This window comes from Magnusiomyces paraingens, assembly GCF_902498895.1.
Source record: "Magnusiomyces paraingens strain CBS 517.90 genome assembly, contig: contig4, whole genome shotgun sequence".
NCBI classification, from domain to species: domain Eukaryota; kingdom Fungi; phylum Ascomycota; class Dipodascomycetes; order Dipodascales; family Dipodascaceae; genus Magnusiomyces; species Magnusiomyces paraingens.
This window is the reverse complement of record NW_022474070.1, coordinates 2,869,424-2,885,496: the sequence shown is the minus strand read 5'-3', so window position 1 is coordinate 2,885,496 and position 16,073 is coordinate 2,869,424. Positions and strand designations below refer to the sequence as shown.

General features: G+C 32.8%; 8 protein-coding genes across 8 annotated transcripts; 3 read left to right on the top strand and 5 right to left on the bottom strand.

Annotated features, from left to right (window-relative positions):
• Positions 1-913: 913 nt before the first annotated feature.
• SAPINGB_P005655 (uncharacterized protein) lies at positions 914-1,936 on the bottom strand (the record flags this gene model as incomplete). The annotated part of the gene is made up of 1 exon (XM_032000369.1): positions 914-1,936. One exon carries the CDS (start codon positions 1,934-1,936, stop codon positions 914-916), a length of 1,023 nt encoding a protein of 340 aa, XP_031856260.1.
• A 951-nt stretch (positions 1,937-2,887) lies between these two features.
• On the top strand, positions 2,888-3,610 carry SAPINGB_P005654 (uncharacterized protein; the record flags this gene model as incomplete). Its single annotated transcript, XM_032000368.1, has 1 exon — positions 2,888-3,610. The coding sequence occupies one exon, from the start codon at positions 2,888-2,890 to the stop codon at positions 3,608-3,610; it is 723 nt and encodes a 240-aa protein (XP_031856259.1).
• A 1,272-nt stretch (positions 3,611-4,882) lies between these two features.
• On the bottom strand, positions 4,883-5,603 carry SAPINGB_P005653 (uncharacterized protein; the record flags this gene model as incomplete). Its single annotated transcript, XM_032000367.1, has 2 exons — positions 4,883-5,273; positions 5,587-5,603. The coding sequence occupies 2 exons, from the start codon at positions 5,601-5,603 to the stop codon at positions 4,883-4,885; spliced, it is 408 nt and encodes a 135-aa protein (XP_031856258.1).
• A 970-nt stretch (positions 5,604-6,573) lies between these two features.
• SAPINGB_P005652 (uncharacterized protein) lies at positions 6,574-7,769 on the bottom strand (the record flags this gene model as incomplete). Its single annotated transcript, XM_032000366.1, has 3 exons — positions 6,574-7,024; positions 7,073-7,592; positions 7,649-7,769. 3 exons carry the CDS (start codon positions 7,767-7,769, stop codon positions 6,574-6,576), a joined length of 1,092 nt encoding a protein of 363 aa, XP_031856257.1.
• A 410-nt stretch (positions 7,770-8,179) lies between these two features.
• Positions 8,180-10,510, top strand: SAPINGB_P005651 (uncharacterized protein; the record flags this gene model as incomplete). The annotated part of the gene is made up of 1 exon (XM_032000365.1): positions 8,180-10,510. The coding sequence occupies one exon, from the start codon at positions 8,180-8,182 to the stop codon at positions 10,508-10,510; it is 2,331 nt and encodes a 776-aa protein (XP_031856256.1).
• Positions 10,511-10,679: 169 nt separating this feature from the next.
• SAPINGB_P005650 (uncharacterized protein) lies at positions 10,680-11,141 on the bottom strand (the record flags this gene model as incomplete). The annotated part of the gene is made up of 1 exon (XM_032000364.1): positions 10,680-11,141. The coding sequence occupies one exon, from the start codon at positions 11,139-11,141 to the stop codon at positions 10,680-10,682; it is 462 nt and encodes a 153-aa protein (XP_031856255.1).
• A 656-nt stretch (positions 11,142-11,797) lies between these two features.
• Positions 11,798-13,831, bottom strand: SAPINGB_P005649 (uncharacterized protein; the record flags this gene model as incomplete). Its single annotated transcript, XM_032000363.1, has 2 exons — positions 11,798-13,659; positions 13,714-13,831. The coding sequence occupies 2 exons, from the start codon at positions 13,829-13,831 to the stop codon at positions 11,798-11,800; spliced, it is 1,980 nt and encodes a 659-aa protein (XP_031856254.1).
• Positions 13,832-14,381: 550 nt separating this feature from the next.
• Positions 14,382-15,094, top strand: SAPINGB_P005648 (uncharacterized protein; the record flags this gene model as incomplete). Its single annotated transcript, XM_032000362.1, has 3 exons — positions 14,382-14,392; positions 14,654-14,751; positions 14,802-15,094. 3 exons carry the CDS (start codon positions 14,382-14,384, stop codon positions 15,092-15,094), a joined length of 402 nt encoding a protein of 133 aa, XP_031856253.1.
• Between the last annotated feature and the right edge of the window lie 979 nt (positions 15,095-16,073).

Here is a 16,073-nt window from a genome sequence, read left to right as displayed (position 1 = left end):
ACATTCAAATTTTAAATGGGTTGATAATACTTCATCATTTTTAAATTCGTATTCAGCTTGAAATTTTGAGGTATTTGTCACTTAATAAACTTCAGCTTTACACTTCCAAAGAATAAAAATTTAAAAACACCAGATTTTTATGACTGAATACGATTTTATATTGTTATCTATTTAATTGGCATGATAGTTAATATTAGGATTGTACTTAGTAGTTACATTTTACCCTCACATCAATAGATATTTAGTCAATTTCAACCATTCAGTGAACCTTGTCAAAATGAAGTTTTTGAACTTCTAAAAGATCTTTCATACCATATTTAAAAAAAAAAAGTAATTTTGAAATTATGACAATTTTATAAAAACCCTTTTTCGCTAGATTCTACTTTAAACTATGGTATAAAATAATGAAAACTTGCTATGAAATAAATATACAATTGATTTTTACCAGTTATATCTTATAAGTAGATGTGTCTACTATCTATAGCCAATAAAAATGAATTTGCTTTCGAATTATTCTATAGTATAAAAATTGTCAAATTTAGTTAAATAAGTGGATTTCAGTTTTCATTTTAATATTTAATCGAATCAAAAGTCAAGAAATAAATTAACCTTTCAAATATTGCAATAATCATAAGTAACTTATTTTCAACTCATAAAAATTATATACGTAGGAGGTCAACTATTTAATTTGAGAGCAACCAATAAATATATATTATGCTATTTAATATACTAATTAATTAATTTTTATAGTAAATTGAAAAGATTATCTTTATTTTAAGCAAAATTGAATAGACTACTTTGTCAAAAAAAAAATTCTATTATTTGTAAAGTTTAAACAAACTAGAATATTAAAATTTAAATTATCACAGTTACTAAATAATTAAAATTTATATAATTGAAAAAAATACGCTGTTTAAAAAAACATTGCAAAAATAGAAACGAAAACAACAGCAGCAGCAGCAGAAAGTTGAGCAGCACCATTCACTTGAGCAAGTGAACTAGTAGGAATCAAACTTTGAGTTGCATTAGAAGTTGAAGATGTTTGAACAGAAGAAGTAGAGGCACTGTGTGAAACTGAAGATTTGGTAGTTGCAACAGAAACGGTTGCAGATGAAATAACTGAAGATGTAGCAGCAACAGAAGTTGAGGCAACAGAAGTTGAGGCAACAGAAGTTGAGGCAACAGAAGTTGAGGCAACAGAAGTTGAGGCAACAGAAGTTGAGGCAACAGAAGTTGAGGCAACAGAAGAAGAGGCAACAGAAGAAGAGGCAACAGAGGAAGAGGCAACAGAGGAAGAGGCAACAGAGGAAGAGGCAACAGAGGAAGAGGCAACAGAGGAAGAGGCAATAGAAGAAGAGGCGACTGAATTGACACTAACAGAAGAAGCAGTAGTAGCAGGAGTTGAAGATACTTGTGATGTAGAAGCTACAGAAGAAACAGAAGAGCTAGATGAAGTTTCAGGCCAAGTTTGAAGGACTGAACCATCGCTCAAAACAGGGTTGATTGTAACTAAAGTACGATACTCGACGCCTCCTCCAACAGCATTGCCGGTTCCCAAAACATATAAATCGTCAACGGAGCCTTCAGGGAAAACATGGAAATTGTACAATCCATAAAGCTCCAAAACACCATCGACGACCGTCCATGGAGAACATTCTTTCCAAGCACTTGAAAGTGCTTGAGTAGACAAAAAGTTGCGACCATCACCAGTAACATTACCCTCAACAACAAATTTTGTATCATCACGAATATAACCAGTGATAGATTTTGAAGATTGAGAAATATAAAATCTTCCATCATCACTAAGATAAAGACTGTACCCATCAAGCTTAGTACCGGTAGCATTTAAATAAAGAGTAAAAGTAGGAGAGTCCGCCTTAATTACTCCAACAAGAGTAATAAGCAACAAAATAAAATATTGACTGAAAGATCGCATAATAGAAACAAATAGTAATTAACGAGCGGCAAAAGTTAGAATTAAGAAGATAAGTGAATTTAGTTAAAAAAACTTGATTGATTGAAGTTGATAGATTTTGTAGAATTAAATGGGTATAATGGATTTATTTATACATTGAAATTCTACAGTTAACTAATGTTATGAGCATCTTTAATTTCCTCATTTCATTGTTTATATTTTACATAAAAAATGGTATTTCCTTCATTCTTTCTAAAGAAGGAGTATTACGTTTTCTTTAAAAATTTTTGAATATGCTTATTAAGAAGCTTAGACTCTAGCTTCGCGCGTGTAAATGTGAAATAAAACATCAGAATCGAAAAATTAAATGTCAATTAATTTTTTCTTAATAAAGAAAAAAATAATCACTGTAAATACCCCATTGTTATTTGGAAATATATCAAACTTATCATTTTTACAGCTCAAATCACATAATCTGTGTTCTTTTTTTTTATTTTTAAAAACTCGCTAATAATATGCGTTGTTTGTGGGACTAATTATAATATCACCGTTTTAAGAAAGTTATTTGCTCGTATTCAAAATTGAGTCCAAATCAATTCAAAAGAGATGACTATTTTTAGGATTAATGACTATTATAATATAGGTAACGCTTTTGTATTTCTTTCAAAAAAGACGAATGGTTGGGTTATTTAAAAATACACATCATATCATGTTTTTATTGCTAAAAACATTTTTATTAATAAGAGTTAAATATATATTCGGCTGAACTCTGGCCAAAGTATTTAAATTTTAAATGTCGAGTTCCAATTCAGACAACTAATTTGCTCAAATCCCAATTTGTTAAGACGTTCGGTTATTTTTTTGGTAGTCTTTAAAAGCAATGACTTTATAGTATTATAAATATTACAAACATTCTCTCTATTTAAGAAAATTTTTTTGCTCTTTGAGCTTTGGCCCAATTACAATTTTAAAATGAAATTTCTTACATCTGTTTTTTCAGTCCTTTTGACTTCTGCGCTTTGTGTTTCTGCTGAGAACTCTCCTGAGTTCACTCTCCAATTTTATGCCCCAGCAATTAATTCTCTATCTAATTTTAATATCATTTTGTCTGATAGTATTTTTTCTGTTAAGGACGTTGCACAATCAGTCAAGGGTTACATTCATGAAAATGGAACTTTGTTTGTTGATGGATACGCAGTTGGTAAGGGTAGAGGATACCTTACAACCACCCCCCAATCCAAGTCTTGGGAGGTGTCTTCTCCATGGACAATTTCTGAAGGTGTTTTGGAATTAGAAGGTGATAATGAATTTTTTGCTGTTCCTGAAGGAACCCCTGGTTCTTATGTACTTAGTGCTGCCAAAAAAGCTGAAGTTCGAGGTATTACTAAGATGAATATTAAACCAGTTCTTTCTGATGGTTCTATTATTCAAACGTGGCCCAAAACTTCTACTTCAACTTCAATTACTTCTTCAAATTATCAAGTCGACATTCGTTTAGTTTTGGCCCCCATTGCAGCTCTTATTTTGGTTTCAATGACTGTTTTCAGCTTCATTCGTCTTCGTCACCGCAGAAATCAAGTTTCTCCCAAAAACGAATGGCAACCAGTTGATGAGAAGGCTCTTTTGGATGAAGATGTTGAACAGGGTTTTGCTACTGATGAAATGAAGGATTCTCCTATCTTTCAAAATGAGTAAATGCGCCTGGAACCAAAAATTGTAATTTTTACACTGAGAATTATTTTAAATATAAATTTATGTAGTTTTTTAGTACAAATTTTTATAATATTTGGAAATCACCTAATTTTGTGGTTGTATAAATAACTGCCTAATTAAATTTCAATTTAGTTTAAATGCTATAGCTTAATAGAATGAGGGTTAATTATTGTACTTTAAATCGTTATAAATTAAATAACAAGATATTTTTTTAAAGATCTTTGAAATTAGAATCAATAATAATTTGAATAACTCATATTTGAGACAGTCATTTTATCTCAATGTTAGTTTTTTTTTTTTTTTTTTGGAAGAAAATCAATCTATTTGAAAGTAATCCTAGCAATTTTTTTCTAACAAAAATTTTTGAATTGACTGAATTATTAATATATAATAGTTTACACTTAGACTTATTTGTGTTTAAACATGTCCTTTTAATTATGTATTTCCCAATATCCAAATACAAGTTATCAAATTTTAAAAGATAATTGAAGATAATAACATGTCATATAATGAAATATATGACTGTCTGATATACTAATGGGTAATAAAAGTCTAGATTGATATGCCCAATATAAAAACCATTAATGAAAATCAAGTTGCATAGAATTAATTAATTAATTATTTATTCACAACATTTACATCTTTTTTTTTCCAACTGAATAAATTCAGATACAATATTACTGTGAAAATGACTCATATTTAATTTAATGATGATGTAATTATTATAACTTTTATATAACAAGAAACAAACTATGATATGGAATGTAGGAAATCTACAGAACCAAAACAGATTCATATTTGAAACCAAAATAACTGAACAAGAATTATAGGAATTAAGAATATTAATAGTTGAATTTAAGTGAATAGAAAAAATAAACACCAAAACTGATATAATTATTAGGGTTCAATGAAACATGAGCTGAAATGGAAGATGTTTTTGATTCTCTATTCAGCAAACTTAGAGAAGAAATATTTAAGGACAAAATAGCTACTACATTAATCATAGGACACTTCGTGACAGGTAATGCAGTTTCAGGCGTATTTGTGACAGTGAAGATTTCGCTACCTATGTCAGTTGAAACTGATCTCGATGCTGAATAACTGTTGGTATTGCTGGAAATACTAAAAATGGTTGATGTCGTAAAACTACTAGAAATCAGATGAAATAACTGATTCAACAACCATATATGTAGTTTCACAAGGCTCAGTGATGGTTACAATCTTTTTATAACAGTAAAATCATTATCTGGTTTATCAGAAAGTTGTTGTGACAACTGTGTAAACATATTCAGCAGTAGTAACTTCAACAATTAGTGAAATCACTTCTGTAGATGTGACAGTAACTGCTTGATCATTTGAATTAGTCAATGTTAATGTTACAACTTCATTAGAGGTAATTGTAGTAGCAATACATTTAGGACATGGTTCGGTAAGAGTAATAGTGGATTCTGGATTGATAACAACTGTTTCCAACGAAGTTTCACAAGGGATGGTAGTTGTGATAGTAACTGATCCGTCAATTTGCGTTGTAGTAGCGTATTTGGTGACGATATTAGTTTGAGTCTCAATAATGGAAATGCTAGTAGATAGAGGCCCAATTGAATATCCATCAGAAGAAATTGAACTTGTAAAGAAATCATCAAAGCTAGAAGTTGAAGGAGAAGAAGTATAGATATTTTGAGTAGAAACAGTAACATTGTAAATAAAAAAAGAAGATGATGATTTACTAAAGTCAGAATAGGTATCACCTCTATACCTGTCGCTTCTACTCTATTTCTATGAATTGAAACAATAAACTGAATTTAACTTGAAACTGTGTATCTTAAACAGCCCAAAAAAATTTCTGGTGTTAGCTTACCAGGGAGTCAAATACAATACCCTACCCAACTTATTTCCACTTGACTTCATCATCAATTTAATCTTGTTCATTAATCCCTTGAAACAGGGATAAAGCTTACAATTTCTTGCTAACCATTTAATATGTTTAAGAGAGCCAATATGACTGTCTAGTGAAATATTCGTTTCAATCAATTTTTTTTTTCTTTCATCATACAGCAATAAACAAAAATGTGTAAGTTTCCAGTTAGTCGCACTAATAATAATAGCTATTCTTTTCAACTTTTGAAAAAATTAGCCAAAGTTTCAACAGTTCGTACAAAACTTAATGATGTCACTCAGGATCTCTCGACTTGTAAATTTTTTCTTTCAAGATTTTGTGCGATTTGTTACATATAGCAAGTTGCACTTTTAATATTTGGCCTCAATAGTTTTTTGTGAAATTAATCAAACAGAATTTATTGCTGATATCGATTTTGGCCATAATGGATTTAGTGCAATCGCAACATTTTTTTTTTGATATATTGCTCAGGATTTTGGTATCTTCTTCAATATTACTTTTAATTTGCACTAGTAATTGCCAGATCATAAATTAAGTCAAAACCAATTTGAAATGAATTTCAGATTTTTTTAAGACACTATATTTGCTTTCGTTATTATGTTTATAACAAGTTATATTGATTGAATTTTAATATTCACAATAAAGTGTGAAGGGTGAGTGTTTTGACAGAAAACGAAATCTATGTTATCAAATATGACAGTAACAAATGGCTTATTTAATTTAATGATATTTGTTGTTTCGTGAAATATCTATCATAAAAAAATATTTAAATAATCAGTGTTAGCAATATGTTTGCTATTTTAAACTATAGGATTGGACTCAAAAAAACAAGCGTTACTACTGAGAATACAACAGCTTAGAATTGAACATAATTTGTTACATATGATATTATAAATGAAATGAAAAAATACTAAATATATATTAAAAAGGCTTCACTGAAAACTTCATCTGATATTGTTCCAAAAAATGTAGAGGATAAAAAGTTGTGTTTTTACTGTCCCGCGATGATTCTATTCCCATTGTTTAAAAAAAGCTGTATTTTTTTCAATTAAAAATAAACACGTCTGGATTCATCACATGTAGATGTAAAGGGACAATATGGACATTTCATTTTACCTGTAACTGTATCTTTTTTCATGGAACTAAGACTTTGGTCAGCTATAATATGACCACAGGGTAACAACTTTGGAGGGTTTAAATCTGTAGTTTGTTCTTTGGATACTGGACAAACGAATATTTGATGAAAAATTAGGCTGGAAGGTAGTTCAATCTCTGTAGGTAATTCATTTGCAGATGTCCATTCTGCTTTTTGGGACTTCATCACAGCCCCCATCTTTGCTAAAACAGGTAAAGCCATAGTCCCTGCTAAAACAGCTAAATATATAGGAGATTCAGGACTAAGTCCCATTAGCGAACAGAATTCCGCGGCAAATAACCATGATAACTTATCATAAGATGGAACCTCAAAAAGTTTCCGATAAGGAGAAGTATAGCCACTCCTATAATATAAGACAGAAGTTATTAGTTTAGATATCTCTGGTAAGTACCTTTCTCCAAAATAGGACATGTTGGTTTGTGCATATGCTAAAGCTTTTAAATCATTGTTTTCCTCTTGTAATATTCTAATAAACTCAACTTTATGCAAAATAAATTCCATATTACTACCATGATCTAGTAATTGACGTCTTTTAGCTATAGCCCACCCGATTGCTAGTGTCAGATCTTGATTTTGTATCGACTTCACAATTGAATACATTACGGAAAACTGGTCCAGTAAATCACTGGATAAGGTAACGTGTGCTTCATCACGAAAGTCATAGGCGACTTCAAAGTATCCAGATCGTGCAAGGTGCATCAAAATTGCTTTATCAAGTTCTTCTTTATGTTGAATAGGAAAAAGTTTTGGATTATAAGCAGAGGATAAATCTAATTTAAACACTTTATCAAGGCATTTCCCAAATTTTGATATTGATAAATAAATCTCCTTCTCGGCACTTTTAACTTTAGAAGAAAGAACTTCAACTTCCTTTTTTAAAGTTTCAAGATAGATGTTGGCGTTATCAGGATCTTAACTGCAAATATTAGAAATCAATAAATGACTATCAATTATAAAGTATACTTACCTGATATTATTTTACTTCTGGTCTGCTCCAAAACGCTGATAAATTTATCAACGTGAAAAATACATTTCTCAAAACCGTTCGAATGAGAAAGTTTATTGAACTCTTTAATTATTTGCTCCATGTTAACCAAGATCAAGGGATTTATTCTTTACTTTTGATCCTTTAAATTTACTATTTAATACTTTTATAAATATATAAGATAAATTGTATATTGATTGATAATTAAGGTGATAACGAAATTTATATTAACAAGTCAATTACAGCACGTGACTAAAATAAAGTCACATATCATTATAATGATTATTACAGAATTTTGTAATATTACAAATCATTTTACAATATGCTTGGTCGTATTTTTATAGTAAAAAATGGGTTTTGTGGAACCATAAAATAGCTCATGTTTTTTTCTTTTTAAACTTTTTAATATCTCGACCTTTTTTAACAGTTAAATTAAAACAATACCAAATAAAAATTCATTTACCTTGTTTTTTAAAAGAAAAAAATAAAAGGTAATTGCTAGCTGTTTTCGCAATGTCCCAACATACAGAATTTGTAAATACTATTCTTTCATCATATAAACCAATTGATGTTTCAAGCATTGTTCGCCATCGCTATAATCATGCCGAGTTATTGAATGAAGAAATTTCTGACTGGCTTAGGGAGCGTGCAAAAATTGAAGAAATTTATGCATCATCTTTAGCCAAGTTAAGTCAAAAGAAAATTAACGAAATATCTAATTCAGGTATTTTTGCTGGTGTTTGGGCAAGTGTTATTAACCAGACCAAAAATGCCTCTAAAGCATCTGCTTCTTTTGCTGAGAAGGTCTCACAAGACATTGAACTACCGTTGCGTAAATTTTGCACAAAATCTGGTCAATGGTCAGACATTAAAGAGTTGAACAGCCAGCTAGAATCCATCGCTCAAAGCTTTAATCAAAATGACGAAAAGGTTGAAAAGCTTAAACGAAAGTCAATGATATCCAAACACAATCATCAAGTTGAAAATGCACAAAATTCATTAACAGAGAATCGTAGTCAGTGGGAGAGTCATGCTCCTTATATTTTGGAACAGATTGCCACAGTCGATGAGTCTCGCTTAAGTATCTTGAAAAACACTCTAATTAGTTATGAGACTTTAGAAGCAGACCTATCCCAGAGAATTATGAAAAGTACGGAAGTTGTTTTGAATAATGTTCTTTCATTTGAACCGATTGATGATATTGCAGCTTTTTCTGCTCAAGCTGGTAGATCTTTAGAACATGCACCTCATAGAAATTTTAATCGAGGGAGTGTTTCAGAATTTTCCGACGTACATTCAAATAAAACCGACAGTATTTATGAGTCTCCTCGTTCTTCCACCAAAAAAGAAGAGAGCGGATCATCTAAACTAAGAAGTAAAGTTGGTTCTATTTTTCGACCACGGAAGGGTAAGAGTGCCAGTATTTCTTTGTCAAGCTCCCAGCATACTCCTACATCGTATAATAAACCAAATACCTTTACTCCCCATCCTAGCAATACCATTTCTGGTTCTCCTGTCAACATATTCTCTTCAACAAACGGAGATTCTGATGTTTCGAATCTAACTAGAATTTCAAAACCTGCGCCTCCTCCAGCTCGAAAATCAACGAATGGTGTCACACTTTCAACATCGCCTAGACCTGAAGATCTCAAAGAGTCTATTTCATATAACACTGATAACTTTCAAACAATAATGGGAGAAACTTCACAAGGAATTCAATCTCCCTCACTTGATCAAAGAGAATATGGAAACCAGGGATTAAAATTTACTATTGAAGATAATCATATTGCTGATGGAAATTCAGAAGAAGATAGTGCTGCACTTTCAAATGTAGCCACTCAGTTTGAGTCTCGCTCTACTCAATCTAGACGTGGAAAATCTAGACGGGACATTCAGTCCACCTTATTCACTAATATTGTCCCTAGTGAAGTTAATCACTTTGTCCCTACTAATACCCAGATAACTGAATCGCCAACTTTACAATCTGGGACACAAAATCACCAGCCAATTTTAGGCGTTACATCTGCCGAAAACGCAATAGAATTGCCGATAACACCCACCTTGAAAACAAATCTTCCGATGGGTATGGGACTTAAGGCTGGGGTAACCGAACATTTAAGTGCAAATGTTATTGATGGCCAAGTTGAGCGATCTAGTTTAGTAGGCGAAGTTAGCTTTGCATTTGAAGGAGAACCTCAATCTCAATTTTTTGATATTAAATTGGATGGTTCTAATGCCTTGGATAAAATAACACCTAATTATGCTATTATGAAGTCTCTTGGACCTACAACATTTAGACTCAGTTCTCAAGATGTAGTAGGCCCCGATGGTAAACTTGGCTTTAAGCTTTTGTTGAAAAACTCGCAACAATTTGTTCCAGTTGATTTTACTCCGTATTGGAGAATAGAACCCGATAAATCGCGACTCATGTTAACTTATAAGCTTGCAGATTCTTATCTCGTTAATAGTCCTATTATTTTAAAGGATGTTACAATAACTGTCCCGGTGGAGGGGGGAAATGCAATAGCTGCCCACAGCCGTCCAAAAGTAGTATTCAATCAGCATACTCAGTCTGTGGTATGGAAATTTGATGAACTTTTGGTTAGAGCTGGCGTTGAAGAAAAACTTCTTTGTCAATTTGATACAAATGGACCGGCTGTTGAGGGCCGTCAAGGTATAGATATTAAGTTTTCCCTGGTGGGGTATAATGTCTTTTCACTCTCCTATACTTTGGGGGATTCAACATCCGAGGAACCTGAATGGATACCTGTTAATACTTTAGTCAGCATGTTTTCAGGAAAATTTACTTTACATGCCGATAAGAACTTGGAGACTCTGGCCTAATAATTTAGTCCTTTAATTTTTATTAATTTTCTGTTTGTAGTTTTTTTCTGTTTCTTTAATATTTAATATATTTAATATATTTAATAAAATAATATTATAAACGTTACAGGCATTAAATCATAATCATAAGGGTGTAAGAAGATGCATAAATATTTGAATTTTTTGTAGATTACTCTGAGTGGTGATCCTTAGAAAAGGTGGTATTTGTGGGTCCAGAAATATCACTAACAGCCGAAGCAGAGTCAGCATGAGGAATATGATCGCCCTGCTTTTCCAAAAAGTCATAAGATGCATTAGAACCAGCGACAGATACATAACCTTGTTGAGAATAGATCTGAGGGGAAAATGTCTCTGATGATTTTTGGGAGTACAACTCTTTTGTATTAAAGGGAGACAAGTTTCGGTTGAACGTATGAAAAGATCTCGCGGCAGATGTGTGAAAGCATTTAACAGACGAGAGTTCAGAAGTTTGTACGATACCAGCGCAATTGACTCTGATTCTCATTCTCAGCTTGTTGTTTCTCAAGGTTTGAGTAGAAGAAGAAGTGGAAGGTGTAACAGCAGCAGCTCTTGAAGCAGCTTCAGAAGAAGCACGAAGAGTGGACTTAAATAAAGAGGTAGATTTTTGCATTTTAAATTAGATATTTTTGATAATAAATTAAAACAAATGTGAACTTTTTTTAAGGTATGAATAGAATGGTAAATGGAATAGTAGAATATAAAACGGATAATAAAAAAGAATATTTGATCGTGGGGAATTTCCCCATATTTATAATTCACTGGTCCTATGCCTAATTTCTGGGGAAATGATGAGTCAATAACGTTGACTATCAAAACTTTCTTTACCCCAGAATAATCCCCAGACTTGTTTATTGTTGATTGTGCCGAAACCTCGGAAAATGGTAAGTAATTGTAAATTTTTTAAATTTTAAAATATATATTTATTATGTAATCATTGATAAATTATGTAATTCGGAATTTTTCGCCGTCTTTTGATGAAATCCAATGTCAAAAGCCGCAAAAAGTACAAGTTAGGAATAATTAGGTTTATCGCAAACCAAAAAAATAAGGCCATATCCAAGTATGAAACCATACATCCGGGTCCCTTAGGCCGACAGGATTTTCATGCCGAATTTTGCGAAAGAAAAAATTTTTATTCAAGTGGGCGCATGTTTATACTTACAAAATTTTTCCGGGCAAATGCAAAAGCAAAACGGAATGAAGGACAAATGCTTCCGAAGAAAATATAATGAATTTTACAACCTTCTTTGTAACTTAAAAATGTAACTACACTCTAGAGATGTCCTCGTATTTCCAAATTCTGGCCTTACAATCACCACTTCCAGTAGCAAAAAGAGTACCACTTGGGCTCGGAGCAACGCTGATAACACTATTTTTATGTCCCTGCAGCATTAACTGAACCTGAGCTGTTTGAGGATCCCAGAATTGGACTCCCCGATCTTTGGAACCAGACAAAATCCATCGACTATCAGGAGTAGAAGCGACAGATAAAACAAAATCTTTATGCCCAATGAAAGTTCTCTTACAGACTCCGGATTTGTTTGTAGATTGTTCATTCCTTGGAGTTTGTAGCTCCCACAATTTAATGGTTTTGTCCAAAGACCCAGATACCAAATCCTTTCCATCGGGTGTAAAGGCAACGCTATAAACAGAATCTTTATGTCCATCAGGTGCATCAAGGCGTTCAACTAAAAATCCAGTTGAAGTATCCCAAACTCTAACAGTTTTATCCAAACTTCCCGCGGCAATGTATTTTCCATCTGGAGAGATCGCAACAGTGGTGACACCGTCAGTGATGCTTAACGTCAAAACACATTGTCCTGTTTCCATATCCCACATTCTCACTGTACGATCTCCAGAACCAGAAGCAATGTGACGACCATTACGAGAAAAGTCTAACGAATAAATATCTTGCTCGTGACCAGAAAATACATATCTAATAGCTTGAGAGTGGATATCCCAAACACGAATTAGTTTATCTTCTGCACCAGTTGCCAGGTATTTTCCATCGGGAGAAAAGCAAACTGAACGAATATATAAATCTCCATCACGTTCAGCCCTTTTATCTTCTAAAAGAGCAACACGTTCACCAGTTTGAACATCGAAAATTTGTGCAATTCTATTGCATCCCGTAGCGACAAAACGGCCGTCACTAGAAAATCTAACACAGCATACGACCGAATTATGTTCAAGACTATGAACCAAGTCGACATCAAGAATTCGAGGAGCCCTGTCATTATAAACTACAGTCCAATCATCTTTTTGTTTTTTAAACTCAGGTCTTATTCTCTCAATATCCCCAAAGATATTTCCAAGCTCCTCAGCCTTTTTTTGAAGTTGGCTTTGTGTTTGAGGGGTTGGAACGGAAGTTTGTGAAAGCTGGGTTCCAACAAAACCATTGGATCCTGAATTACTAGTAGACGTATTTGATGCAATAGCAGGTGTAGAAGATGGTGTAATTGCTGAAGTTGTTGTATTTGCTGTATTGTTCGAACTCGTTGCTGTTGGAGTTGAACTTGAAGGCCCATTGGTACCATTTTCGGTACGTTTTTTTGAACCAGGAGAAAGAATTGGATTTTGAGCACTAGGTGTTGTTGCTGAAGGAACTCCAGGAAGTTGAGACGAAGTGCTGGGTGGTGGAGGTCCATTAGCCGGTGTGCTGCTGGGATTAGGATATACATTAGAAGGATATCCTGGATATGTTCCAGGACCAGACCCCTGGGCAGGTAAAGGCCCTTGGGAAGTCAGCTGAGGTTGTTGTTGCTGAGGAGGCTGTTGAAGAGGCTGTTGCTGTGGTGGAGGTGGGGGCTGCTGTTGAGGAAGTGGCATATTATTCGAACCAGGCATTAGTCCATTAAAGTTGTTACTGCTGGATCTTGTCAGGTTGGGTGGTTGAGGTTGTTGGTCTGCACCTGGACCCCCAGTCAAATTTTGACGGGGACTAGGCTGGGGTTGAGACGAACCAATTGGTCCAGCCTGAGGTGGAAGTTGCTGAGGTCCTCGGTTTTCCAGTTCTCTTTTTAAACGGGTAATCTCTTCTTCATATCGTTCTTTCATCTTTCTATGAGTCATTTCCAAATCCAAAACAGTTTGCCTTATCTGTTGCATTTCCGCAGTTTGTTGATTGACTTATATAAAAAATTAGAAGAGATCCAAATATCGATATATCCATATATACATACATTTCATATCAAACTCATCTTTGTGCATTCGATAAACAGAGGCCTCAGTATTAACAGTTTCAAACACTGCCTTGATATCATCAAACAAATCTAGCAATCGCTGTCCAGGGGGCGGCATTATGCGAGGTTGTTGCTGGTAGCTCATCTCTAATGAATGTTTCTAACAGAAAAGTGGGATTTTAATTATAATGTAACGCGTTGTTAAAAATTAATAATTTAATTGGAGCCACAGCACCAAGTTATTTATTAGAACTGTTGTGGCAAATACTGATTAAGAATACTGGTGTAGCTTCAAGATATAAAATATAAAAACATTAAATCTTATAAATAAATTGTTTATAAAATAAAAGTGCTAGCAAAAGAATCACAAAATGAAATAATATGCGTGGCGTTGGGCAAATTACAATTATGGTGAAAGTGGTAGTGGAGGTGACAAAAATATGAAAAAAACAAAAATAAAAATAAAAATAAAAAAGGGGGTGGGAAAGTTGTTTTTATTTTTAAAAAGTTTTTAGCCTAACAAAACAAATTAGCTAATTGTAAATCATTTGTCATTATTATATAATAATGTACAGCACTCATTTTTAGTGTCCTGCATTCTACAAACCCCTAAAAAAATATATATATTAATTTAATACGTTTTGAGATACTAACAAATAGAGTAAAATATGTTCAAAAAGTATGATAAGAAATGTTAACAACTTAAGTCATATTAACAGGAAATTTGAGATAGATTTTCAAGAGAAGATATAAACTCTCGTTCAAATATAAAATCTTCTGTTCAAAGGACCTTAAAAACTAGGGTTAGTGAACAGTTTCCAGGGTTTGAACATTTAGCTGATGAAATCGTCCCAAAAAAAAGTCAATTAACTCAAATCAAATGGTAAGTTTTATTAAGAGGGATTCAATACCGGACCTAACATTTTTTAAAAAAAAAAAGTTCTGATAGAATTTACCTCTATTCTGTAGGCCCCGAAGTATTATTCACTCAGCATGACACCGACGATATTATTCCTACTTTAAACTTGGTCCATAAATGTAAGTCAAATTTTTAATATTGAAATTTATTTATTAATAGCTTTTTTTAGATCCCGAAATTCTTCCTTCTGTAAGAGTTGATCGTGGTGCTATAAAGTTCATTCTTGGGGGTGCCAATATAATGTGCCCTGGACTTACTTCTAAAGGTGCACAATTACCAGAAAGCCCTGGCCTTGATAAAGGTCAGGTTGTAGCAGTTTATGCTGAAGGAAAAGAAAATGCGTTAGCAATCGGGCGATTGACAATGTCTACTGAAGAGATTAAATCAGTAAACAAGGGCATTGGTGTAGATCTCATCACATATTTGGGCGATGGTTTGTGGGGTCTTAAAGATTCAGTTTAACTTTTCGACGTACAACATGTCATTATTTTCTATACTATAATATTCGAGAGTTTGATAATCATCATTCATCATATATTTCTTATTCAAAACTTTGTCATAATAACTTAAAGTAAACTGAAATGAATCTGAGTCGTATATTTTACATTTCCTTAAAACATTTCCTTTGATTTTTTGAATTGAATCGGTTTTTAAAACTCGAATTTTCTTGATATTGTTTTTGTTTATTTGAACAAATACTATTATGATTCGTGAGGAAGACTTCCCAGCTTCGATAAACTGTGTTTGGAAAGGAAATACTTTATGTTTGTTGAGAAGATGGTTCCAATGTTTTGAAGTCATATCGTATGGTATTTTTTGTGAAGAAACCATTCCCATAAAAAAAATTTCTGAATCGAACGTTTCTTTCTCACTATATTTTACTCCATTTATTTTTTTCAACCCATATTCACCAGCCCACCTTGCAAGGCATATTGAGTCAAAAACATCATCATCATCACAAAAACATACGTAATTTCCCCTTATTCTAAGTTCAGTGATTGATGGATATAAATCTCCTAGTTGGTCATAAATGTCCCATTCAGTAATTTTATTATATGAAACATCAAGATTTTTCAATTCAGTTAAAGAATCACTGATTTTGCAGATATTATTATGGGCTAAACATAAAATCTGTAACTTTGGAGGAAGTTCAAACGATGATGGCATAATCTTGATACAGTTGTAAGATAAATCTAATCGAAAAACATTTGAAAAAGTGGAGAAATTTAAATCTCCGTTACTGTAATTATTATAGGGTACAACAAGTTCAATGATATTTGGAAATAATTTAGACCATGAATCAAATTCGGATGAATCAAGAAAGGAGTTGGAAAGAGCTAATGATTTTAGTTGAGGGCAGACAAAATCTGTTGATAAACCTTTCATGAATCTGTTACCGTTAAGAATCAATTCTTTAATACTAGGCAACCCTTGGCAAAGG